We start from the raw sequence: 27,766 nt of genomic DNA on the forward strand, positions 1-27,766 counted from the left end.
TTTCTTTAAATTAATTTTATTACAAAACTAGCATATAAATGTACAAATTTGTATTCTTATTTTAAAAACGACTAATTCTACTACCATAAGATTCACATCCTCGAACTTGGAAGCAATTAAAATTTCAAGCTTCGAAATTCTTAAATAAATTTAAAAATTGAGTTTGCAAATTAAAAATGCATATTTTTTTGGAAATTCTACTCATTTTTCAACTACTTTCACTATTCTCGACCATATTCGAAATTGTCTCTAAACTAACAATATCTCTATGTTTTTCCAACATTTCTAAGAGAATTGGTTTCTCTCTCAATAAAATACCAGATGATGCAATGAAATTAATTATGAGTTTTTTCATTACATTAATTTTCCGTATCGTTCTTTCCATTTTCTTCTTGTACCTAAAATTAATTAAAAATTATTAATATACTTCTCTATATGGTAAAACATAATAGCAGACTTTATACTCTTTTCCCTATTCTCCTCTTTTTCCAATTTAAAAAAAAAAACCCTCTTTTTCACCTGTTTTCAAGAAACTTCATCTTTTTCACCTTTAAAAAAATTAAAATACAAAGTAAATTAGTAGAAACCAATAAGAAAATCTAACGCTTTTTTTGCTGAAAATTAATTCCTTTTGTTGAAACTTTTATTGTTATATTTTCGGCTCAGAATTCAACTCCCTTTTCAAAATATTCTACTATTTATTTGAAAATTCTACGCTTTTGGTAGCATAATTAATTTTTTTTGTTAAATTCAATTATTTTTGAATTAAAATCAAAATATTTTTTGTACGAGAAATTAACTAAATTTTGGTTTAAAAATTAATCTATCTAGGCTGTAAATTTAACTATGTATTTTGTTCAAAATTCGTTTAATTTTGTTTTGAAATAATTTTTTACCTGAAAATTGTACTATTCCATTTTTGGTTGAAGTTTTTTCTTTTTTAATTACACATGTAATTATTTGGTTGAAAATTTATCTTATTTAGTTACGAATTATTAATATTTTATGTTGAGAATTAATGTTTTCTGTTGAAAATTGGTCTTTTTTGGTAAAAAAATGTATCTTCCTAGTTAAAAAATATATAATTTTAAATTATACTATTTAGTTAAATGTTAAACTATTTTGCTGTAAATTGATATTTTTCAGATTCATAATTGTAGTTAAAAATTAATTTAATTCATTCGAAGTTCGTTCATTTTTTTGAGCTAATTAATTTTTTTTTTATTAAATGCAACAATTAGATTTTTTGTTGAAAATTGATTTTAAAATGGATCTTTTCTAGTTGAAAAATCAACTGCTTTGTTGAAAATTCGTCTTTTGATAGAAAATTAATCTTCTTGGTGGAACATATATAATTGTAGCTTGGCAATTCAATTAATTGGTTAAAAACGCAATTATTTGGTTAAAAATTCAACTTTTTTGTTGAAAATTAATCTCTTTCGTTTAAGGATTCAACTATTTTATTTAAAGTTAAAATACTTTGTTAAAAATTTTATTTTCTTTGTTTTTTTCATTTGAGAATTTAGCTATTTGGTTCAAGATTTATTTATTTTGTTGGAAATTCGTATTTTCTTGGTAGATTTTTTTTTTATTTTTCTACCATCTTGTGTTGCAAATTAATTTTTTTAATATTCATAATTGTATGTACTAACAGTTTTCAACTGAATAATTTCAAGTTTAATGAATTTAAACTGCAAAATTCAGAATTTTTAACATTCATAAATTATAAAGTTCAAAGATTTAGATTAAGTTCCAAAAATATAAATCCAGGTTAACATTTTTAATATTCTCAACAAAAGAATAAATCAATGAAATTTAAAAATGGTCAAAATTATATTATTCAGTTATTTTAGGCAAAGAAATATTTTTAAATTTACATTTCTTTCAACTTAAATGTTCTTAAATTAGAATTTAAATTATTTTTATTATAAATAGTTTTTTTTTAATTAAATAGTTATCCTTGAAAAACTTTAAAATTGTATTTCAAAATCTTGAGAAACTTAGAAGGAGTTTTAAATTTTTTCAAACTTAGCTTTATTTTTGAAATTTTTCCAAAACTTCTCAATAACTTAAAAAATTAATTGAATCTGTTCTACAAATTTTATAGAATCCTGCGAATTTAGAAAAATGTCCTTAAAATTTGAATTTCTAAATAACAATTGAACACTAATTATTTTTAGAAACAATTAAAGTAATTTTAAGAGATATTTAGTGGTTTGAAAAAGATTAAAAATTAATTTAGAACATGAAATGATTTCAAATAATTTTAACGAAGTTCAGATTTTATGCAGTTTACAAAAAATTTAAAGGCTTTTTAAGAATTGTGAAAGGCTCCAAACGAATAAGAACTATTTTTTAAAATTCCTAGGAAAATTGAAAATGATTCTTCATTTTGAAAAAGCATTTTAACAGAATACTCAAAAACATTTTAAGAGAATTCCAATATTATTAAAAACGACCCAGGAAGAATTTAAGGATTTTTTTTTAGTTTTTAAGATTTTCTAAAAATTGTAGGAAAAATTTTATTCAGTTTAAAATATGTTTAGGAGTTCTGAAATTTTTTTCTCAAAAACTTCGTTTAAATTACTTGATATAATTTTAAATTTTTAGTTAATTTTGAATCTTTTAAAAACTTCTAAGTATCTCTTAAAATTACTCACATTTTTCTAAAAATAATACGTGCTCAATTATTGTTTATACATCAAAATTCAACAATTTTGCTTATAAATTAAACATTTTATTAGGTAGAACAATAAAAATTGTAACATTAAAATGTTAAAAGGTTTTCGAAATTTTAGTAATTCAAAGCTTTCTATGCCAAACATTCAAGTTTCAAATTGTTTATTTTAAAATATTTGGCTTCGATTTAGTCGTCTTAAATTATAAGTCAAATATTACTAAATATTTGAATAATTATCCTTTTTCTTAATCAAATTTCTAAAATTAAATGGGTTAAAAATGGAACAATTTAGAGTGAAACAATATTTTTAATTTAATAAAAGCCTTCAATCAGGAATTAATTACGAATCTGGAAATTCATTAATTTTCAACGGATTTAAAATCGTTTTATCAAATCAATTATTTTACAGTTTTAATACTGAAAGTACCGATCCATTAAAAAAATTATTTATTTATATTTCCAGTTGATAAAATAAAACTATTTTTTATCAAAAATTTGCAATTTTAGACGTTTTTAATTTTTCATTGTTTAAGTCTTCAAGACTGTACGTTAAAATTCGTTAAATTAAAAATATAGGCTTAAAAATAAAAATCTAAAATAGAGAATTTTTCAGGTAAAAGTTTTTTCAAATTACGCAATATAAAATGAATATCATAATTTAATAAGATATCAATTCAACTAATTATTTTAAAAACTGTTGAAATAGAATTTGGACAGATTTTTCTTCTGAAAATTTGTAAAATTCCCGGTCAAGAAATAAATTCATTGTTATTTCCCGGTTTTTCCCGGTCTCAGAAAATTCCCGGTTTCACGGTCCAGCAGCCACCCTGAAGTTGAAAATTTAACTGTTTGGTTGAAAATGGATTCTTTTTCGTTGAAAATTTTTTTTTTTTTGAAATTCATCTTTTTTAGTAAACAATGCATCTTTCTAGCTGAATTTTTTTTTTTTTTTTTAATATACTATGAAGTTTAATGTTTAAATCTTTTGTTGTGAATTGACTTTTTTAAGATTCATTATTTTAGTTAAAAATGCATTTCTTTGGTTGAAAATATAATGATTTTATTAAAAATTCGTTCGTTTTTGCTGACAATTTTTTTACTTGACATAAAATGTAAGTATTCCATTTTTTCTTGAAAATTGATTTTAAAATTTATCTTTTCTGGTAGTAAAATCACCTTTTTAGTTGAAAATTTATATATTTTGTTGAAAATTTGTCTTTTGTTAGAAAATTAATCTTCTTAATGAAAAAATATTTGTTGTAGCTTGAAAATTTAAATATTTTGGTAAAAATTCAGTTATTTGGTTAAAAATTAATCTTTTTTGTTTATGGATTCAACTATTTTGTTGAAAGTTGAAATACTTGAGTAAAAATAAAATAAAATTTAAAAAAAGAAATAAAAAAACTTATTTTTAAAGGATAAAAATTGAACATTTTGTTGAAATTTTTTGGATGAAAATGCAGAGTTTTAGTTTGAAAAATCAACTCTTAAGTTGAAACTTCATTTTTTAAAATAGTGTATTAAACTAGAAATGTAATTATTCCACTTTCGGTTGATAAATTATCTTTGTTAGTTGAAAATTCGACTATTTGCTTGAAAATTAATATGATAGGTTGAAATTATTTTTTAGATTTTTTTTAGTTGTAAACTGAACTATTCAGTTGAAAATTCGTGTATTTGTTTAAAAATTCGTTTTTTGGTAGAAAATTAATCTTCTTAGTTGAAAAATTATTTGTATAGATTGAAAATTCAACTTTTCGTGTCGAAAATTCTACTATTTACGTAATTTGTTAAAAAAAAACCATTTTTTTCGGTAGAAAATTAATTTTCTTGATTGGAAATTTATTTTTTTCAGATAGAAATTTAACTATTTGTTAAAAAATTCATTTTTTGAGAGAGAAGTAATCCTGTTTGTTGAAAATTCATTTTTATTAGTTGAAAATTCAGTGATTTGTTTGAAAATTTAACAATATTTTTAAAAATTTAATCATTTTGTTATAAATTCAAAAGTTTCTTAAAAAGACATAACTTTTTATAGAAAATTCAACTAATTTGTTAATCATTCGTACTCTTAGTTTAAAATTCGGTTGAAAATTTATCTTTGCAGGTTGAAAATTTAACTATTTGGATAAAAATTTAACTATTTTATTGAAAAATGGTCTTTTTTGCTCGAAAGTTTGATTATTTAGTTTCAAAATACTACTGCTTGGTTAAAAATAATTTGTTGTTGTTAAAACTCGTCTTTCTTCATTTAAAATATACTTTTTTGTCGAAAATTTATTTTTCTTTTGAAAATGCGATAGATTTCGACTTTAAATCTCAGAAATTTAAAGCGTTTTATATCGAATTCAACATGGTACCTAAAATAATTTTATTTTTAAGAATTTTTTTCCCCTTTTTTAATGAAAAGTCGCCCTATTTTCCCCGTCTTGAAAGAATTCTGAGCTGTGAAGTCTGAAATAATAAAAATGAATTCAGAAACATTACTGTGCCATAACAGGATTCGATTTTTGCAGGTTCTCAATCCTTAGTTCCTCTTGTTGTTGCAAAAAGTCCCGATACTCTTGAGCTCTATTTTGAGCTTCGATTTTCAGAAATAATTGCTTTTGCATCAGTTCCTTTATCTCCTTTTGTAATGACAATCCTTCATCCGTGAGCGAATAAAGTTTTGTAGGAATCACATAAAGTTTCCTAATAAAAAAAAAATGTTAATTAATATGAATATAAAAATTTCACAAGGCATAAATAGGCCTCAGGCTCATTGGAAATTCTTTAGTATTGTCAAAAATCTCATCAAATCGTTGAGATACGCTTTTAAAATCCATTGAAATTTTTTTTAATCTCTTGAAATTTTTTTAAATTTTACAACGTATCCTAAAATCTTTGAAATTTATTGCAATTTTTTAAATATTTAAAGTCCTTGGAGATTTTTGAGATGTTGAATATCAGGATGGCGATTCCGCGGACAATTTCAAATTCACATATTCATATTTGCCTCAAAATGGAACATTTATTTGAATTCATAGCGTTCATTCTAAATATCCTTTAAGACAAGAGAGCAAAAAATTACAAAATAAATGAATTTTCAAATAAAATTAGAAATTTTCAACCAAAAAGATGAACTTTTTAAGAATAAGATTAATTTTCAAACAAAAAGATTCATTTTTTACCAAAAAATGCAATTGTTCACCAAAATACATGATTTTTTAACGTGATAGTTGAATTTTCAATTAAAGAAGACAAATATCCAACGAAAGAGTTGAATTTTAAACTAAAAAAAAAAATTCAACAGAAAATAAAAGTCACATTTTTAGCTAAAAAAATTAATTTTCAACCCAAGTTGATGAATTTTTAAGTAAAATGATGAATCCTCAACTTAAATAGTTAAATTTTCAACCAAAAAATTAATTTTTACTAAAAAAAGATAAATTGTCAACCGAAACTGAAATAATTAAGTTGTAAATGAAAAAACCTCAATGTTCAGCCAAAAAAGACGAATTTTCAACCAAAAAGTATAATTTTTTAATCAAAAATTGATTAATGAAATTTGTAGTTAAAAAATTAATGTTCAAACAAAAAAATAAATTTTTAACTAAAATTATGGAATATTCAATTGGAATAATAGTTACGTTTTCAGTTTTAAAAAAAACGAATTTTCAACCAAAAAATAAACAAATTTTCAACAAAATAGTTAAATTTTTAACAAAAAAATTCCTTTTCGTCCAAAGAAACAACAATTTTTCAACCAGACATACATTGTTAATTAAAATGATGAATCTTCAACCAAAGAAATTATTTTTTAACAAAATAGTTTAACTTTCAACCAAGTAATTTTATTTCCAACATAAAAAATGAATTTTCAACTAAAATGATGATTATTTAACTAGAATACTTGAATTTTTAACCGAAAATAAAAATTTTTTAACAATGAGATTCACTTTCAAAGAAAAAGTTCATTTCGTACCAAAAAATCGTGTTTTTAAACGAAATACGTGAATTTTCAATGAAATGGTTGCATCTTTAATTAAAAAAGGCAAATTTTCAGCCAAATTGTTGAATTTTGAACTAGAAAAAAATTATTTTAAGCCAAACTGTTGAATTTTGAACTAGAAAAAAATTATTTTCACCTAAAAATGTAACATTTAAATTCTCAGTTGGAGAAATTAATGAATCTTCAACTGGAATAGGTGAATTTTATACCTACGAAAAGGAAAACATTTTAATCGTAAACATTAAGTTTAAAAAAAACCAACAGATTTTCAGTAAAATAGTTCAATTTTCTAGTAGAATTGTTAAATTTTTATATAAAAAAAATGATTTTCAACAAAATACTTAAATTTTCAGAAAAAGATTCATCTTTAAAAAAAATATTTTTTTACAAAAGAGTTTAACCTTGAACCAAGTAATTTTATGTCCAACCTAAAAGACACAATATTAAGATTATCAATGTTTTAATTAATATTTACTTTCCCTGGTCAAAAAACCTAAGAATATTATAAAAAATAAAACAAAAAACGAATATTTAACTGAAATACTTGAATTTTAACCAAAAAGAAGAATTTTTTAACAAGGAGATTAACTTTCAAAGAAAAAGATCATTTTTACCCCAAAAACATCGATTTTTTAACAAAATATGTGAATTTCCAACGAAATAGTTGAATTTTTAATTTAAAAAATATAAATTTTCAACTAAAAATAAAATAGTTGAATTTTCAATTAAAAATTGAATGCTTGATTTTGAAAAAAACCAACAGATTTTCAGTAAAATAGTTCAATTTTCTACTAGAATAGTTAAATTTTTAGTAAAAAAAAAATGATTTTAAACAAAGTGGTTACATTTTCAAAAAAAAAATATGAATCTTAAAAAAATGATAATTTTTAACAAAAGAGTTTAACCTTCAACCAAGTATTTTTATGCCCAACCTAAAAGACGAATTTTCAACTGAAAATCTAATTATTTAACTCAAAAACTTAAATTGTAAGTGAACAGAAGAATTTTTTAAAAAAGAGATTAGGTTTGAAAGAAAAAGATCTGTTTTACCGAAAAAATCTAGTTTTTAACCAAATATGTGAATTACCAACGAAATAGTTGAATTTTTTATTTAAAAAAGACACATTTTCAGCAAAATTATTGAATTTTGAACGAGAAAGATTAATTTTCAACCAAACCTGTTACATTTAAATTCTCAGTTGGGGAAATTAATTTTCAACCACAGTGATGAATTTTCTATTAAAACGATAAATCTTAAACAGGAATATGTGAATTTTATATCTACCAAAAAGTTAACTTTTTAATGAAAAACATTAGTTTTCTACAAAAAATACGAATTTCACAGAAAGAACATTAATTTTCAAACAAATTGTTAAATTTTCATAAAAAAAAAAATATATAAAATTTCAACAAAAAATAAAATAGTTGAATTTTCCATCAAAAATCGAATGCTTGATTAAAAAATAGATTTGCAGTAAAATAGTTCAATTTTCTATTACAATAAATAAATTTTTAGTAAAAAAAAATGATTTAAAAAAAAGTAGTTACATTTTCAGAAAAACATGAATCTTCAAAAAAATAATCATTTTTTAACAAAGAGATTACTTTTCAAAGAAAAAGATCATTTTTACTCCCCCTAAAAAATCGATTTTTAAATAAAATATGTGAATTTCCAACGAAATAGTTGAATTTTTAATTAAAAAAAAAAACACATTTTAAGCCAAATTATTGAATTTTGAACCACAACAAATCAATTTTCAACCAAAGATGTAACATTTAAATTCTTAGTTGGAGAAATTAATTTTCCATGAAACTGATGAATTTTCAACTAAAATGATGAATCTTCAGCTGGAATAGGTGAATTTTTTAATGAATTATAATTCGACTTTACAAGAAAAGAGTTTATCCTTTCTTCTAAATCCAAATTATAATTCATTAGAAAAATTCTCTTTCCATGTAAAAAATGCTATGCTTCAAGTGAAATTATATATTAAGTCAGACTCAATGAACGCAAACTTTTTTAAATTATATAACTGATAATCTAAAAAATCTAAGATCTATAAATCATTATTCTAAATTGAGCAAAATTATTAAAATATTGAAAACTTGAATTTTGCAAAACAATAAGAAGAAAATTTCCGATTTTTTAATTAAATTCCCGGTCAAACCGCCACCCTTGATATGCAATTTTAGTAAATCCAGTTTAAAAAATTTGAAAATAAAGAGAGAACAATTATTTGCATTAGTGAGTCCGAGGCCTGTATCTAGTATTTTCCTGTTACTCTTGATTTTCTGGATTTATTTGACCACCATATATCATATTTTCAATTGCATCGGCTTCGAGACACAAGTTGATAGTTTTCTCATTAATAATGTAATTCGAAGTCTCTTCGTTTAATTTTTCTAAAGTTTCGTTAATATCTCTTTCTGCTACTTGTCGTACTCTACCTGAAATAATATTTTTTTTCAATGTTTACAACTTACAAGATGCCACTAAAAAGTGAAAGAAAGTCTAAACTTACTTTTTCGAATGGCAGCTTTTAAGCTTAAACTTCTGGCATCCATCTCTTTTAAGGTGGTCCTTAGTTTTCTAATTTTATCTTCTACTGGCATAAAATCATCGATTGAAATTGCACCAATCGGAAATTCTTTTACCTTTCTGCCTAGCATTTCAAGAGCCCGACTCAGTCTTTCGTACTCCATGATTCTCGTTATAATTCTGTTCAAAAATTTTATTTGTAGGATAGGGTGGGTCGAGAAAAAAAATTATGCAAAAAGAAATTACAAACTTCAAAGCTGAAATGATCTCAAAACATGGAAAATATGGTGCCTTTTCACGGAAAATAGACGAATTTTCCAAAAAAAAGTTGAGTTTTCAAGTAAAAAATCGATTTATTAAAAAATTTTAACTTTTTAATCCAAAAAGATGAATTTCTAACTAAAAAGTTAATTCTAAACGAAGAAAAATGCTTTTACAGTCAATTAGTTGTACTTTCAAGCAGACTAGACGAATTTTTATCAACAAACTTACATTTTTAATCAAATAGTTGAAATTTAAACCAACTATAATGAATTTTCATTTTTAAAGAACGAATTTTCAACCCTTAAATATGAATTTTTGAAAAAAGATAGTTAATTGTTAACCAAACAATTGAATTTTTTACCAAACCGATGAGATTTCAAGGCAAAAAGAAGAATTTGCTAAAAAGAATACAGTGTAACCTGAAACTAGGAATTTTCAACCAAATGGGTGAATTTTCAACAAAATAGTTGAATACTCAATCAAAATAAAATATTTTTTAAGAAAAAGGTTGACTTTTCAACTAAAAAGATGAAATTACCAACAATAATAAATGTTCACTCCATAAAAACGAATTATCAACCCTTAAATATGAATTTTTGCCAAAAAACTTAATTTTTAAACAATCAATTGAATTTTTACCAAACCGATGATATTTCAAGGCAAAAAGATGAATTTTCTCAAAAAATACAGTTACATTTTTAACACGAAACTAGGAATTTTTGAAAAACGTGAAAATTTTAACCAATCAATAGAATTTTTTCCAAACCGATGATATTTCAAGGCAAAAAGAAGAATTTGCTAAAAAAATACCGCTAAATTTTTAGCCCGAAATTAGGAATTTTCAACTAAAAAGGTAAATCTTAAACCAAATGAGTGTATTTTCAACAGAATATTTAAACACTCAATCAAAACAGAGTATTTTTTAAGAAAAAGGTTGACTTTTCAAACAAAAAGACGAAATTACCAACAATGATGAATGTTTACTTAAAAAAAAAATTTTTCACCCCTGAAATATTAATTTTTGACAAAAAAAAGTTAATTTTTAACAAAACAATTTAATTTTTTACCAAACCGATGATATTTCAAGGAAAAAAGATGAATTTGCTAAAAAAATACAGATAAATTTTTAATCCTTAAATATGAATTTTTGACCAAAATAGTTCATTTGAAACAAATAGGCGAATTTTCAATAGAATAGCTGAATGCAAAAGAGATGAATTTTCAATACAAAAAGACAAATTTTCTACCAAAATGATTATTTTTCTACAAAAAGAAGAGTTTTAATAATAGACTTTTCAATTCAAAATAATTAACTTTTAACCAAAAAACATTACATTTGTAGCAAAGGTAAATTTTTAATCTAAAATAACAAATTTTATATACAAAAAGACGTTATTCAACGAAATAGTTGAATTTATGGTACATAAAAAATTAATTTTTATTCAAGTAGTTGAATTTTCAACCAAATAATTCAATTTTCATCCAAACAATGGCATTTACAACCAAATGGTTGAACTTTAAAACAAAATATACGAATTTTTAACAAGAGAAGTTCATTTTTTATCCAAATAGTTGACGTTTTAACCACGAAATATGAATGTTCACACCAAAAATAAGAATTTTCAAACACAAGAAGATGAATTCAACCGAGATTTTCGTTTTTCGAAAAAACATGAATTTTCCAGAAAAAGATGACTTTAAAGTAAAAAATAAATTATTTTATACAAAAAAAATGAAGAATTTTTTACAAATTAAATAATCTTTCAACCAAAAAAGAAGATATTTTGACAAAATAGTTGAATTTTCAATAAAATAATTAAATTTTCAAGCAAAAGAAATTAGTTTTTGTACCAAAAACATAATAATAGACTTTTTGTAGCATAGATGAATTATTAATCTAAAAGAACAAATTTTCTATACAAAAAGACGAATGTTTAACAAAACAGTTGAATTTATAATACAAAAAAGATTCATTTTTAATCAAATAGTTGAATTTTCAACAAAATAATGCAATAATAATCCAAACAATTGCATTTACAACCAAATACTTTGAATTTAAAACAAAATATACGAATTTTGAACAAAAATGTTGATTTTGTATGCAAATAGTTGAATTTTCAAACAAATTTTCAATCGAAAGAGATAAATTCGGAACTGAAAATATGATAGAAGACTTCTCAATAAAAAAGAATTAAACTTTCACCCAAAAAAGATGACTTTTATACCAAGGATGAATTTTCCACCAAGATATGAATTGTCAACAAAATTATTAAATTTTGAAGCCAAAAAGACGACTTTTCTATAAAACAGTCGAATTTTCGACGTAAAAATTCGAAATTTCGTTCCGAAAGTTATTTTCTAACCCCGGGTTTAACCCAAAACAGTTGGCTTTACAACCAAATAGTTGAAATTTCTACCTAACATTTGAAATATTAAACCAAAAAGATGAATTTGGTACAAAATAGTTACATTTTTAATAAAAAAATATGAATTTTCAAGAAAATAATTAAATAGTGGAACCGTGGACTTTCCAGCAAAAAATAAATTAAATTCCAACCTAAAGAGACGAATTTTCAACCAAAACAGATGAATTTGCAATAAGAAAGTTATATTTTTAACCCAAAAACATTAATTTTCAAGCAAAAAGGCGAATTTTTTTACAAAGAAAACTTGAATTTTCAGCCCGAAAATATGATTTTTTTTTAACGAAATACATGAATTTTCTACAAAAATAAAATAAATTTTCAAAGCAAAATTATTCAATTTTTAATAAAAGAATTAAATTTTTAATCGAAAGAGACGAATTCTGAACCAAAAATATAATAGGAAACTTTGCAATTAAAAATTAATTAAACTTTCAACCAAAAAAGATGACTTTTATACCAAAGATGAATTTTCGACCAAAAAATATGACTTTAATAAAGTAATAAAATTAATAAATCATTGAATAAAAAAATGAATTCCCAATTAAAAATTTAAAACTGGATATTTTCTTCTAGATAAGTGTCGAAAGTCTTGAAATAATCATTTTAAAACAAGAAAGATGAATTTTAAACCAAAAAGACGAATTTTAGGCAATTGCATTTCCAACTAAATAGTAGAATTTTTATGCCAAACTAAACGAGACGATCTTTTTTTTTAGAAAACAACTGAATTTTCGATTAGAAAAGGTTTAATTTTCAACAAGAAAGTTGATTTTCAACCAAAAACGACGAATTTCCAACAAAATAGTGGAATCTATCATGAAATCAGATTATTTTTAGTCAGTCGCATTTTTGAGAAAAAAGTTTTAAATTTTACAAAAAAAAAACATTAATTAAGAAAAATACGATCTTTCACTAAAAAAATAATTTGTAACAGAGTAGTTCAACTGTTAACCATATAGTGGAATTTCCAATCAGAAAAAATAAATGATTAATTTTAAATCATAAAGATTTAAATTTAATCAAGACCGAGGAATTATCAAATAAATTTTCAACCCAAAAACATTTTCTGGTCAAAGGAACGAATTTTTTACAATTCTGAAAATTGAATTTTTGCGTCCAAAAATAATCATTTACATTCCAATATTTAGTTAAATTTTCAATTCAAGGTTTTAAGTTTAAATAAAAAACAGTTGAATTCAACTAAAAAAGACGAACTTTCAACAAAAAAGTGTAATTTTAATCCAACAATGGTTTTTACTTAAAGAAATAAATTTGAAGCAAAAGAGTTCAGTTTTCAAGCTAAAAAGTTAAATGTTTTATAAAACCGAGAAGGATGAATTTGCGATCAAAAGTGATAAATTCTCAACAAGATTGTCGAATTTTGAATCAAATAGTTAAATTTCAATCAAAACCAAGTTTATTTTAAACCTAGGAATATGAATTTTTAATAAAAAAAAAAAATTTTCAACAAAAAAGATTAATTTTAAACGAAACAAAAGGTGAATTTTCAACAAAAATAGTCGAATTTTCAAAGAAAAAAGATTAAACTTAACTATCAACAATTGCATTTTCAACTAAATATTTAAAATTTCAAGCATTTTTAACCAAGAAAAATTATATTTTTACCAAAAGAGATGAATTCAAAAAATCATAAAGGGATAATATAAGTCAAAAGGAAATATTTATATTTACAGTAAAAAAACAAATATTTTTAACAAACAAAAAAAAAACGAATTTTCAACAAAAATCGAGTTTAAATTTTTGGTTATAAAATTAATTTTCAACAAAACCGATTAACTTTCAGCAAAAAAAAAAAAAAGATTTTTGAAGTAAAATTATGAAGTTTCTGCCAAAAAAGCATGAATTTTAACTAAAAAAAAATAATAAATATTCAACCCAAAATAGAATAGTTCAAGAAAAACTGTAATAGCTGATATTTCAACAAAAAAGATTTTAATTTAAAACCAGAAACAGTTGAATTTTCTACCTAAAAATATTAATTTCTAAAACAGAATACCTAAGCTTATAAAGTATACAAATAATTTTTTCGTTTTTTTTAGGGAATTCGATGTTTTAAAATTATTTTTTGAAATCAGAAATCTATAAACATAAATTATCGCCTAGAGATCGTTGATTATAAAGCTGTACGCATTTACAGCGACGTTTAATATCTCCAAAAACATTTGAAAAATTTGACATATAAGCAAATGTAAAAACTCTGAAAATAAGAACTTTTTAAAATTTATTTTGCTAACACTCGGGTTAAAGACTTCCATTAATCGACTCAAAATTAATTATACATTTTCAGGCTTTTTTAAAATTAAAATCTAATTAATTATAAAAAAGTTAGTTCAATCACAATAAATTAATTGTAACGTACAGAAATAAAAATATAAAAGCATTTCTCAAATTGAGGTTATGTAAATAAACATTGTTAAATATAATATTAATACACACTTAAGTCTACTAGTAAAAATAATCACATATTTACCTTTGTTTATAATAAAAATGTAAGGAATATACATTCAGAACTTTAATTTAAACGATTATTTGCGATTTCAAAAAAGTATGTTTACGCCAGAAAACAATAATAAAAAGATAATTCAGAATCAAAATTCAAGTTCCTTTTGAGGTTTAAATGTAAAAAATATTGTTAGAAACTGATTAAAATATCTTACCTGCTACCTTTCTTTCATAAAATCAACAATAAACGGCAACAAAGGCCGAAAAAATAAACAGTCAGTTGAATTCAAATCGACGGAATTGACTGACGATCAGCTGATCGTTCTTGTATTTTCTATAGGTTATGTTGCCCAGCGCGCCTGAACCTGTCGACATATTATTGGACCAGGGGCATACGCGTACGTGTGACGTGTCCGTGTACGTGGCCGTTTTGTCAGTATATCAATGGTGTGAGTGCGTGTCAGTTCCTCAATCACCGGCGAAATTTAACAAAACTTAGAAAAACGTTTTTATTTCTAAAAAATAAGGATATTGTGCAGTGATAAGAAGGTGTTTTAATAATCATGAGGATATTATTCTTGTGTGGATTAGTGACAGTCTTTTATTTTACGTTCGTCGCGAGTCAAACAACGAAAAAGAAGTTGCAAATTGGCATTAAAAAGCGCATCGAGAATTGTACTGTTAAATCCAAAAAAGGAGATACTATATCAGTTAGTTATGTGGTAAGTCCGGATATTATTATTACAAATAATATCAGTAGTCTAAACTTGGTTTGAAGACTATCGGACTCAAGATCGAACCTCAAAATTGAATTCCCTCGTTTTATTCAATAAATATATTTATTGAATTACGTTTTCCTTTAAATACGAAGGCGTTCATATACTTTTTTAACAGGAAGTATGTATGCAGAGGAAAAAACAGCTTACTTTAGTCTTTTTTTTGTAAAATGACTTTAGAATTTTTAGGTTAGTTGAGGTTGACATTCGAAAATTTAATTTTACGAAAAAAGTATTAAATTAAACAGTTTTTTCCTCTGCTAGAATATTTCTATTAAATAAAAAGGAGTATTATTAAATACAGACTTTACTCTCTTTCCCATATTCCCCTCTTTTTTCGAGAAAATTCCTCTTTTATCTCCCGTTTTCAAGAAAATGGGGTTGTTACGTGAATTTTAGATATTTTGTAAATATTGCATAAAATTCTAGGAATGTACATTAAAATTTTATTTGAATATTTTTGAGAACGTCACATCCTGCAAAACGCTGAACCAATCAGAATAATGATATTGTGACGTAGGGCTAAAGCCTATTTAGTGAATGCATGCGCCATCTAGCGGCTTTAAGTATACATGCTCAATTCAAATAGGAACTAACGTTACCGGTAATATTTAAAAATTCTAAAAGCGCTAAATTGAAATTAACTCTTGAGGATCAGAACCGATAAGAAAATAAAAGCCGAATATTCAAATCAAGCCGATCGCGTAGGAGTGGAAATGAAACCCTAAAAATACAAAATAACGGTATGAAAGTAGTAAAATGAAAACACAATGAATAAATTACACAAATAGAACTTAAATTAGGAAAGAAAGCAAAAGAGGATCCCATAATCATAAATCTTTATGGTCGCAAGGACACTTTATGCCTAAATAAAAGAAAAAACCTTTTACCAAAATTTAGAAAAGGCATTAAAATCAAATTCCCACGAAATAAATTTCCAGATGTGTGAAAACTTAGAAGCCAAATTCCCAAAATGGTAAATTGCCCCTTTCCTTTTTTTTGATTTCTTTAAGTAAACACTTAAATAAATCTAAATCACAGGACTCTGAAGATATTAAGATACAAGCACGTAAAGTTGAAAAGACCATTTTCCCAAGACCTTAAGATAACTGACCCCAGTGCTCATATTTCAATATTTATGACTTAGGTAACGTCTCCATTTACGCCCCAACTAATCGACATCTTAAAGCCAAAATCGACCTGCCCAATTGCCCTTTAAAAATCACTTGACAAATGGTGGTTCAAATAAGATTTTTATCGTTTTTTCCTGGAAACTCTTCTTTTCTGCACTAATTATCCCCTCCCATACATAACCATTTTAAACCGGGTTTCTTGCGTAATAAGGGCGTGGGCAAACTTTCCTTCCTAAATGTCGATTGGCTTAGTTCTGTACTAAATTCAATTTTAGAATCCATGATAGGCTAACCCAATTTTTCCTAGGCGTGGCCTAGCCATATAAAACCAGCTCCGCGCCGTTTTTCGACAGATCTAGATTTTTTTCTCGGACAAAAAATCGATTTCGGACCCCCGCAAAAACAATCTTGAGTTTAAACTCGCATTTCCAAATTTTTGGATTATTATTGTGATCTTTTAAAACTTAATATCGAGAATATAAAAAAGGACAAATAATAAAACTAATTTCGGTTCGTCGTCTAAACATTGTGAGTGTATGACTCAAATTTGCATTGCCAAGCAATGAATTTTCAACCTGTGCAAGCGAAATATAACCAGTCTTCCAAAAAGTGAAATTAATAAGTGTTTTATTTGTGTGAACCCTTTTTTTTTTCTTTTTATTTATTTCCAGGGGAACAACTTATGTTCCTAGACAGCAACGAACTCGAATAGTGAAGAATATCGAAAAGGAATTAACAAGATTTTAAATTTACCGCGACATAGATAACATTAAATTCTTCCTTATCTACTATTAAAATTAAATTATAAATTGTAGACATCAGAGTTGGACGTCACAATATGCAGTGTTTTCATTGACTAATAAAATTAGTAACTTCCGACGCAGAACCAATCAGAATGCCTCATATTCCCGCAATTTTTTTTAAAAAGTATACATTTTAAACATTAAAAAAAAGTAAGCTTCTTTAAAAAAACTTTCCTCCATTATATTATATTTTTAGTGTTCTTTCGATTTCACTAGGAGAAAAATATATTTGAAAAAATGCAACAACCCATTTGGTTAAAAGTTGAATTTGTTGTTGAATAGTCCCATTTTTTATATGAAAATTTATCTTCTGATAGAAATTTAATCTTTTTCGTGAAAAAATCAACTATTTGATAAAAACGGATTTTCAGCAAAATATTTAAATTTTCTACTGGAATAGTTAAATTGTTAGCAGAAAAATTATTTTCAACAAAGTAGTTATATTTTCAAAAAGAGATGACTCTTCGAACAAAAAAATTTATTTTTAACATAAGTATTTAACTTTTAACCACAAGCTGAACTTTTAACAAAAAAAAAAAAGATAAATTCACAACGAAACATGCAACCAAATTTTCTATTCTAATTCGGAAAAACTCTAAAAATTACTTGAAGTACGTTATTTTTTTTTTCATTTGGAAGAGGGAACTTTTAAATTGTTACGAATTCTGACTTGAAACAGGGATTTTTTTAAACAGTTGAATTTTCAAATTAAAAAAATTAATTTTCAAACAAAAACAAAAAATCAGTCAAAGAGATAAATGTTTACATAATAAAATAATTTTTTAACGAATTAGTTACAAATTTCCACCAAGAAGTATAATTTCCAACCGAAAAAAATTATTTTTCTGCCAAAGAAAACGAATTTTCAACAAAAAAAGCTGAATTTTCAACCAAGAAAGATTTTTCAGTCAGGAAAGAAAAAAATTTCAACCAAATTATTAAACTTTTAAGCCAAAAAGCCGAATTTTTTAGAGAAAATACTAATTTTCAGATGAAAAAATGTTTATTAAAAAAAAAACGAAACTTCAACAAAGTAGTTCAATCGTTAAACAATAAAATAAATGTTTAAAAAATTAGTTTTCTACGAAAAATGGAATCAATAAAATAAATGTTTAGCAAAATTTAAATAAAAAAATTAATTCTGAAGCAAAAAAGTTTGGTTAAAGGTTAAATTTTTTGTTGAATAGTCGTATTTTTTATATGAAAATTTATCTTCTGATAGAAATTCAATCTTTTTTGTGAAAAATTTAACTACTTAGTTGAAAAGTAATCTATTTTTGACGAGGATTAACCCATTTTTTCGAAAATTCGTATTTTTTGTCAAATTAATCTATTTGTTATTGAAAATAATTTTTTTTACTTGCAATATCGATGAGTTTTTCCGTACATGAGAACAGGTTCGTTTTGATGAATTTTTAAATTTTGACGATAAAATCAATCAAAGCAGGCTACTTTGCAGTACGTAATAAAATATTCAGATAGTTTATGCAATATTGACGATTAACTATTAAAAAAAAATTTTGATTCCTCTTTTTGAATACAAAATTCGTTCTTTTGGATTGCGAATTAATATTTTGGTACAAAAGTCACCTTTCTTGGTTAAAAGTTAACTATTTTTAATTGAAAAAAAAACAATGATTACATTTTTAGTTCGATATACATCTATTTTTTTTCGAAAATTTCGTTATTTTATAGAGATTTCAACTATTTCACTGAAAAAATAATCTTTTTTGGGTTAAAAATTTATCTTGGATACAAAAGTCATATTTTTTTGTGGAAAGTTAATTATTTTTAGTTAAAAAATCTACTATTACATTTTTGATTCAGAATTCATCAATTTTATTTGAAAATTTAAATATTTTGTTGAGAATTCAACTATTTTATTAAAAAGTTTTTTTTTTATAATTAATATTTTGGTGCAAAAGGCACCTTTCTTGGTTAAGATTTAACTATTTTTAATTTTAAAAACTATTGTTACATTTTTAGCCCGAAATTCATCTATTTTTTTCGAAAATTTCGTTATTTTATAGAGATTTCAACTATTTTAATAAAAAAATCATCTTTTTTGGGTTAAAAATTCATCTTGGATACAAAAGTAATATTTTTTTGTAAACAGTTAATTATTTGAGTTAGAAAATCTACTATTACTATTTTGATTCAGAATTTATCTATTTTATTTGAAAATTTAATTATTTTGTTGATAATTCAACTATTTTATTAAAAAGTTATTATTTTTTTAAAAATTCATATTTTGGTACGAAAGGCACCTTTATTGGTTAAAAGTTAACTATGTTTAATTAAAAAAAAACTATTATTACATTATTAGTCCGAAGTTCATCCATTTTTTTCGAAAATTTTGTCATTTTAGAGATTTCAACTATTTTACTGAAAAATAATCTTTTTTGGGTTAAAAATTCATCTTGGATACAAAAATTCATATTTTTTTGTGGAAAGTTAATTATTTTTAGTTAAAAAATCTACTATTACATTTTTGGTTCAGAATTCATCGATTTTATTTGAAAATTTAATTATTTCGTTGACCATTCATCTTTTTAAATAGAAAATTCGTTCTTTAAGATTGAAAATTCATCTTTGGTTCAAAAGTAACCTTTTTTTGTTGAAAGTTATTTCTTTTTTATTGAAAAGTCTACTATTATATTTTTAGTTCTGAATTCATCTCTTTTGGTTGAAAATTTAATTATTTGACTATAAATTTTACAATTTTTGATAAAAAGTCATCTGTTTTGGTTGAAAGTTGAACTGTTTTGTAAAAAAGTGAATTTTTTGGTGGAAGTATCTGTCATTAAATTTTTCCTCAAAAATATAAGTGCGTTGTTGAAAGTCGAACTGCTTTGTTAAACATTTATTTTTTGGTTGAAGATTCGTCTCTTGGGTTGACATTTTTGGTTTTTTAAATTGAAAAATCATGTATTTTGGGGAAAAGTTGTATTTTTTGTTAGAAAAATAATCCCGGTTGAAAATTTAACTTATTTTAGTAGAAAAGTCATGTATTTCGTTGAAAAATCATATTTTCGGTCTAAAAATTAAGGTGTTTTGGAAAAAATTCATCTTTTGCTTGAAAATTCATGTTTTTAGGTATAAATTTAATTTATTTTTTGCTGGAAAGTCCACGGTTCTTTTGAAAACTAATCTTTTTTGGGGTACTATTTAACTATTTTCTACCAAATTCATCTTCTTGGTTTGATATTTCAAGTGTTAGATAGAAAATTCAATTATTTGGTTGTAAACCCAACTGTTTTAGATTAAAAAGTTAACAACGGGTTTAAAAAAGAACTTTTTTGTTGAAAATTCATATTTTGGTCGAAAATTCATCTTTGGTATAAACGTCATATTTTTTGGTAGAAAGTTTAATTATTTTTACTGAAATGTATCCTATTATTTTTTTAGTTCGGAATTCATCAGTTTCGATTGAAATTTCAATTTTTTTCTTACAACTTGAATAATTTTGCTTAAAACATCATATTTCTTTTATGAAAGTTGAATTATTATGTAAAAAATTAATTTTTTGGTTGAAGTATCTACCATAACATTTTAGGCTGAAAATTCATCCTTTTGTGTTTAAAAATTTAAGTAATTTTATAGAAAATTCATCCATTTGTTTGAAAATTCATATTTTCGGTTTGAAAATTCTTCTTTCTTGTTGTGAACACTTACATTTGTTGCTTGAAACTTCAATTATTTGGATAGAAAATTAACTTTTTTGGTTAAAAACTCGTATATTTTGTTTGAAAGTTCAACTATTTGGTTGTGAATGCAATTGTTTGGATAAAAATTGAATTATTTTGTTTAAAATTCCACTATTTGATTAAAAATTAATCTTTTTGTATTATAAATTCAACTGTTTTGTTGGAAATTCATCTTTTTATATAGAAAATTTGTTCTTTTAGATTAATAATTCATCGTTGCTAGAAAAGTCATCTTTTTTGGTTGAAAGATTACCTAATTTGTAAAAAATTCTTTGTTTTTTTGGTATAAAATCTTTTTTGGTTGAAGTATCTACCATTTCATTTTTTATTTAAAATTCAACTTCGTGGTTGAATGTCGAACCAATTTTTTTTTCCTCGAATCATCCCTGGTTTACATTTTTTTCCTTTTTATTGGAAATTCCTGTATTTTGTGAAAAACTTGTTTTTCTTTTTGTAGCCAATTAATCTTTTGGGTAGAAAATTCATTTTTTTTTTGTCTTGAAAATTTATCTCTTTTGGTAGCAATTTTATTTTATTGGTTTAATTTTTTTTTTTTAATATTCTGTTTTGATTAAGCATTCAGCTATTCTGTTGAAAATTCACCTATTTGGTTTAAAATTAACTGTTTTTGGTTTAAAATGAACAATTTTTGGTTAAAAATTCAATTGTTTGGTTAAAAATTTATTTTTTTTCTTGAAAATTAAACTATTTTGCAAAAAAGTCGTCTTTTTGGTTTGAAAACTCAAAAATTTTTGTGAAAATTTTCTTTTTTGTTGAAAATTTGTATTTTAGGGTTAAAAATTCGCCTTTTTGGTATGAAGATTCATCCTTGTTGGTTAAAAATATATCTTTTAGGTTTAAAAAGTTAAAGATTAAAAAAAAAAGTAGTTTTTGCTTGAAATCTCAACTCTTTTGTTGAAAATTTGACTTTTTTATTAGAAAATTCATCTTCTTTTTGTTGAACATGCAAATATATTTCGAGTTTGAATCTTAGTAACATGGTATCTACATTAATTTGTTTAAAATTAATTTATTTTCCTATTCTCGTGAAAAATCGCTTAAATTACTGTATTGAACTATTTTGTTAAAAATTCTTTTTTTAATTTGGCTGGAAATTTTTTTTATCAACAATTTAACTATTCCTGTTGAAATTCGACCTGCGTTGTTGAAAATTATATTCTTTTTCGATTGAAAAATTTTTTAATCTAAAAATGTAACTCTTTCAATTGAATATTCCATCATTTTAGTCGAAAAAAATTGATATATGTTGTTAAACATTCTCTTTTTTTTAAGTTGAAAATTTATTTTTTCTATTAGAAATTAATCTTCTTGTTTGAAAATTGATCGTTTTGTTTGAAAATGTAATTAATCTAGTAATGAATCATCATTTTGGTTGAAACTTTAACCTTTTGGTTTGAAAATTCAACTGTTTGGATGAGAATCGATTCTTTTTAGTTAAAAATTGAATGTATTTAGTTGAAAACTGGTCTTTTTTGGTAAAAATTAATCTTTTTGGTTAAAAACTCATCATTTTATTTGAAAATTCATCATCTTGGTTTAAAATTTGACTATTCCAGTTGAAGATTCATAATTTTAGTTGAAAATTCGTCATTTTGGTTGAATTTCCTTTTTTTGGTAAAAATTTAATTTTTTTTAGCTGAAAATCTTACTGTTTCATTCTTGGTTGAAAACTAATCTTTTTTTAGTTTAAAATTCAACTTTTTAGCTGAAAATTGATATTTTTTAGTGAAAAATGTATGTATTTTGTTGAAAAATTAATGTTTTTTGTTGAGAATTCAACTATTTCTGTTAAATATTAATCATTTGATTTGAAAATTCATCATTTTGGTTTAAAAATTAATTATTGCAGTTGAATATTCATAATTTAAAAATTTAGAATATTTAAATAGGAAAACAATCCAATGTAAAATCCCTTTTTTAACGTCCAATAATCAAATTGATGAAAAGAATTCTTGAAAATAAAAACAAGAATCTAACGACCAAATTTGGACAATCACCACAAAATGTTCCCATTGGAATCTGAAAAAAAGGAAACACCTCTCCCCCTCATTTCCCCATAAAAAAGAAAAAAAAAGAAGAAAAGAAAATTATTCATCTTTACTGTGGACGAAAATAAAAAGGAGGAAAGAAAAATGAGAAGGCAACCAACCAAATCCCCTTCCTTCTTTTTTTTATTTCTTTCGTCCTCTTTATTCCCATCATTATCAAATCCCAATAAAAAACATTTAAAAAAAAATATGTAATAATCACCAACGTTTCGGCACTCATACAGCACGCTTATCAAGGCAAAAAAATATATAATATACAATAAAATACAAATAAATAAATTAAATGAAAATTAATTAAATTAATAAAATAAATTAATTAAAATTAAATAAATTTCATTGAAAAATTTATCAGTTTGGTTGAAAATAGATCTTTTTTAGTTAAAAAATTGATGTATGTTGTTGAAAAATTGTATTTTTTTTTTAAATGAATCTTTTTGGTTGAAAATTCATCATTTTGGACTAATCTTTTCTAGTTCAAAATTCAACTGTTTGGTTGATAATTGATCTTTTTTAGTTAAAAATTAAGGTATTTTGTTGAAAAAATATTTTTTTTTTGTAAAAATTAATCTTTTGGGTTGAAAATTCATCATTTTCGTTGAAATTCTTTTTTTGGAGAAAACAAATTTTTTTAACTGAAAATCTTACTGTTTCATTATTGGTTGAAAATTAATCTTTTCTGTCGTAAATTCAACTATTTCTGTTAAAGATTAATCATTTTGTTTAAAAATTCATCATTTTTGTTTGAAAATTAACCATTGCAGTTGAATATTCATAATTTTATTTTAAAATTTATCAGTTTTGTTGAAAATCGATCTTTTTTAGTTGAAAAACAACTATTTGTTTGAAAATTTGTCGTTGATAGCGGAAAATTAAACTATTTAGTTAAAAATTCATGTATATTGTGGAAAAATGGTGCCTTCTTTGATAAAAATTAATCTTCTCTTTTGAAAATTCATATTTTTGTTTGAAAATTTAAGTATTCTGGTTAAATATTTATCATTATAGTTAAAAAATATTTTTTTTTTAAATCGAACTACTTGTTTGAAAGTTAAACTATTTTCCTAAAAATTCATTTTTTTGTTGTTGGAAATTTATCAATTCCAGTTGAATATTAATAATAATTTTAGTTAAATATTCATCACTTTGATTAATAGTTTGTTTTTTCTTTTGTTGGGAATTATCTTGCCTGTTAGAAATTAATCTTCTCGTTTGAAAATTTATCTTTTTTATTGTAAATTCATCATTTTTGTTGAAATTCTTTTTTGGCAGAAAACTAATTTTTTTAACTGAAAATCTTACTGTTTCATTTTTGGTTGAAAATTAGTCTTTTTTGTTGTAAATTCAACTATTTCTGTTAAAGCTCAATCATTTTATTTGAAAATTCATCATTTTGGTTTAAAAATTAACTATTCCAGTTAAATATTCATAATTTTATTTAAAAATTCATCAGTTTTTTTTTAAATTGATCTTTTTTAGTTGAAAAATCAACTGTTTGATATTTGTCGTTTATAGTTGAAAATTAAACTATTTAGTTAAAAATTCATGTATATTGTGGAAAATTTGTATCTTCTTTGGTAGAAAATTAATCTTTTTGTTTGAAAATTTAAGTATTCTGGTTAAATTTTCATCATTATAGTTTAAAATAATTTTTTTTTAAATCGAACTACTTGTTTGAAAGTTAAACTATTTTCCTAAAAATGCATTTTTTTTGTTGGAAATTTATCAATTCCAGTTGAATATTATTAATAATTTTAGTTAAATATTCATCACTTTGATTAATAATTTGTTTTTTCTTTTATTGGAAATGATCTTTTCTGTTAGAAATTAATCTCCTTCTTTGAAAATTGATCTTTTTTAGTTGAAAATTCGTGTATTTTTGTTGAAAAATGGTCTTTTTTTGTACAAATTTTTTTGTTTGTTAGAAAACTAATTTTTTAAACTAAAAATTTTAATGTTTCATTGTTGGTAGAAAAATAATCTTGTTTGTTGTTGATTCAACTATTCTTTTTAAGATTAATCATTTAATTTGAAAATTCATGATTTTGAATTGAATCTTTAACTATTCGATATTTTTTAGTTAAAAATTTATGTATTTTGTTAAAAAATTGTATTTTTTTTGTAAAAATGAATCTTTTTGGTTGAAAATTCATCATTTTCGTTGAAATTCTTTTTGTTAGAAAACTATTTTTTTTATCTGAAAATCTTAATGTTACATTTTTTGTTGAAATTTAATCTTTTTTGTTGTAAGTTCAACTATTCCTTTTTAAGATTAATCATTTCATTTTAAAAATTCATTATTTTGGTTTAAAAATTAACTATTGCAGTTGAATATTCATAATTTTAGTTGAAAATTCATCATTTTGGTTGAATTTGTACTTTTTTGGTAAAATTTTGTTTTAGCTGAAAATCTTACCGTTTCATTTTTGGTTGAGAACTAATCTTTTTTAGTTAAAAATTCAACTGTTTGGTTGATAATTGATCTTTTTTAGTTAAAAATTGATGTATTTTGTTGAAAAAATATCTTTTTTTTTTTGTAAAAATTAATCTGTTTGGTTGAAAATTCATAATTTTCGTTGAATATTCATAATTTTATTTAAAAATTTATCAGTTTTCTTGAAAATCAACTATTTGTTTGAAAATTGGTCGTTGATAGCGGAAAATTAAACTATTTACTTAAAAATTCATGTATATTGTGGAAAAATGGTATCTTCTTTGATAGAAAATTAATCTTCTCTTTTGAAAATTCATATTTTTTTTTGAAAATTTAAGTATTCTGGTTAAATATTTATCATTTTAGTTCAAAAATAATTTTTTTTTTTAAATCGTACTACTTGTTTGAAAATTAAACTATTTTCCTAAAATTACATTTTTTGTTGTTGTTAGAAATTCATCAATTCCAGTTGAATATTAATAATAATTTTAGTTTCATTTTGGTTTAAAAATTAACTATTGCAGTTGAATATTCATATTTTTAGTTGAAATTCATCATTTTGGTTGAATTTGTTTTTTTTTTGGTAAACAAAATTTTTTTAGCTGAAAATCTTACTGTTTCATTTTTGGTTGAAAACTAATCTTTTTTAGTTTAAAATTCAATTGTTTGGTTGAGAATTGATTTTTTGTAGGTGAAAATTTATGTATTTTGTTGAAAAATGGTCTTTTTTTGTAAAAATTAATCTTTTTGGTTGAAATATTATCATTTTGGTTTAAAAATTAACTATTGCAGTTGAATGTTCATAATTTTATTAAAAAATTTATCAGTTTTGTTAAAAATCGATCTTTTTAAGTTGAAAATCAACTATTTGTTTGAAAATTTGTCGTTAATAGCGGAAAATTAAACTATTTAGTTAAAAATTCATGTATATTGTAAAATATTTAAATATTCAATTTTGGGTTGAAAACTATTTTATTGATAAAAGGTCGTAATTGAAATTCATCTATCTTGTTTAAAATGCAACATTTTTACTTGAAAAGTTAGGAATTTGGAGCCGTTTAAATTTATTTTTATTTAATATAGCACCCACATTCATTTGACCTCAATATGCACTGCCTTTCAATTATAAGATCAAATAAAAATTTGTTTGAATTATTATTCAAACTCGTGGACTTCAGAGATAAATTCAGGCAATTGAGAATAACGTTTTTAGTATTATTTAATATCTTGCAATATAATCGGTCAAAGCTTTCTAAATTAAACATATTTAATTAATAATAAACAATTATACCTGGAAAATTTTGAGATACCTAGAAAAGACCCGGAATTTTCAGGGAATTTGTTTTCAGGATTTGAGTAGGACACCCTGCTCTTATACTTTACCTTCTTGTATGAATTTAAATTTAATCAGTTTTTGGACATATATTATTTCAGGGAACTTTCGAAGACGGAACCGAATTCGATAAGAGTGACAGTGAAGGTATTCTTATAACTTTGGGACACGGTCAAGTCATTAAAGGATGGGAACAAGGCTTAATGGGGTATTTATCAATTTTTATATTAATTAATTAAAAATATTAAATCTCACTATTCTCTTTTCCTTTATTCTATTCAAATTCGATTTTGTTATGTTACATTCTTCATTTAGAACGAATCTTTTCCATTTTTAATCTCAACATAAAATTATAAATATTATTTAGTTTAATAATTTAACAAATTTGTAATTCTTTGCAAACTTAACAATAATTTTTTTTTTAATATCTATTTTATTTTAGAATGTGTGTAGGAGAGAAACGAAAATTGGTAATTCCACCAGATTTGGCCTACGGAGCTACCGGCGCTCCACCAAAAATACCTCCAAACGCAACGCTCATATTTGCAGTCGAATTAGTTAAAATTGGTCAGAAAGACGAATCTACGCAATCTGAAGATGTTACTTCCCGAGAGGAACTTTGAGAAAATAAATAAATTTATATTTTTATGATACACTCTCCGATCCGGAAGTATTATTTAACAAATATAAATAGTCATTTAAATATGATTAAAAAAATGTCTACGAAAAATAAACTTGATAGAAAAATTATAACTGGGATTTGCTTATGTCGAAATTTTTAACTTAAAATTAGTGATTCCGCATTGGATCTATAATATCATCGAAAGAAATGTCTTCCGCAGTCTCAAATCGTGACATGTGTAAAATGTTATAAATCGCGCGAGTTATGCTGGCTGTTGGTCCCAAAACTTGCATTCTCACGTCGAATTTCGACAAGAGAAATTTCCATTTTAGCTCCATTCGTTGTTCCGCTTTCATAGTCTATTAAATAATAGTTGAAAATCAATTTTTTCTACCGACAAAAAATGTAACAGGGTGGCCACAAGGTTTCATTTTTAAAGGGGGAGGGTCGGTAAGGCCGGTTTTTGGCCTAATTTATTTTTGGACCAAAAAATCTGAAAAAATCATGGTAGTATCTTATAAGTATCCCG

The 27,766-nt window shown here is 23.7% G+C and overlaps 3 protein-coding genes across 4 annotated transcripts in view; 1 reads left to right on the top strand and 2 right to left on the bottom strand.

Annotated features, from left to right (window-relative positions):
* On the bottom strand, positions 1-14,810 carry LOC117175087. 2 transcript variants are annotated; one of them, XM_033364631.1, is made up of 5 exons: positions 14,579-14,810; positions 9,194-9,390; positions 8,954-9,119; positions 5,168-5,371; positions 1-398 (listed from the first exon to the last, which is right to left on the bottom strand). In XM_033364631.1, the coding sequence occupies exons 2-5, from the start codon at positions 9,372-9,374 to the stop codon at positions 209-211; spliced, it is 741 nt and encodes a 246-aa protein (XP_033220522.1). In that variant the 5' UTR covers positions 9,375-9,390; positions 14,579-14,810; the 3' UTR covers positions 1-208. The 2 variants fall into 2 exon arrangements, with proteins under 2 accessions (XP_033220522.1, XP_033220523.1); XM_033364632.1 differs by lacking the exon at positions 14,579-14,810 and adding an exon at positions 14,392-14,528.
* On the top strand, positions 14,795-27,365 carry LOC117175089 (peptidyl-prolyl cis-trans isomerase FKBP2-like). The gene is made up of 3 exons (XM_033364633.1): positions 14,795-15,085; positions 26,717-26,823; positions 27,058-27,365. Exons 1-3 carry the CDS (start codon positions 14,927-14,929, stop codon positions 27,236-27,238), a joined length of 447 nt encoding a protein of 148 aa, XP_033220524.1. The 5' UTR covers positions 14,795-14,926; the 3' UTR covers positions 27,239-27,365.
* Positions 27,273-27,766, bottom strand: part of LOC117175086 (meiosis-specific with OB domain-containing protein) — a 30,688-nt gene continuing 30,194 nt past the window's right edge. The window contains exon 8 of the mRNA XM_033364630.1: positions 27,273-27,596. Coding sequence (XP_033220521.1) covers positions 27,405-27,596 — 192 coding nt within the window. The 3' untranslated portion in view covers positions 27,273-27,404. The remainder of the gene's footprint in view (positions 27,597-27,766) is intronic.

The sequence above is a fragment of the Belonocnema kinseyi genome, chromosome 6 (assembly GCF_010883055.1).
Source record: "Belonocnema kinseyi isolate 2016_QV_RU_SX_M_011 chromosome 6, B_treatae_v1, whole genome shotgun sequence".
Taxonomy (NCBI): Eukaryota; Metazoa; Arthropoda; class Insecta; order Hymenoptera; family Cynipidae; genus Belonocnema; species Belonocnema kinseyi.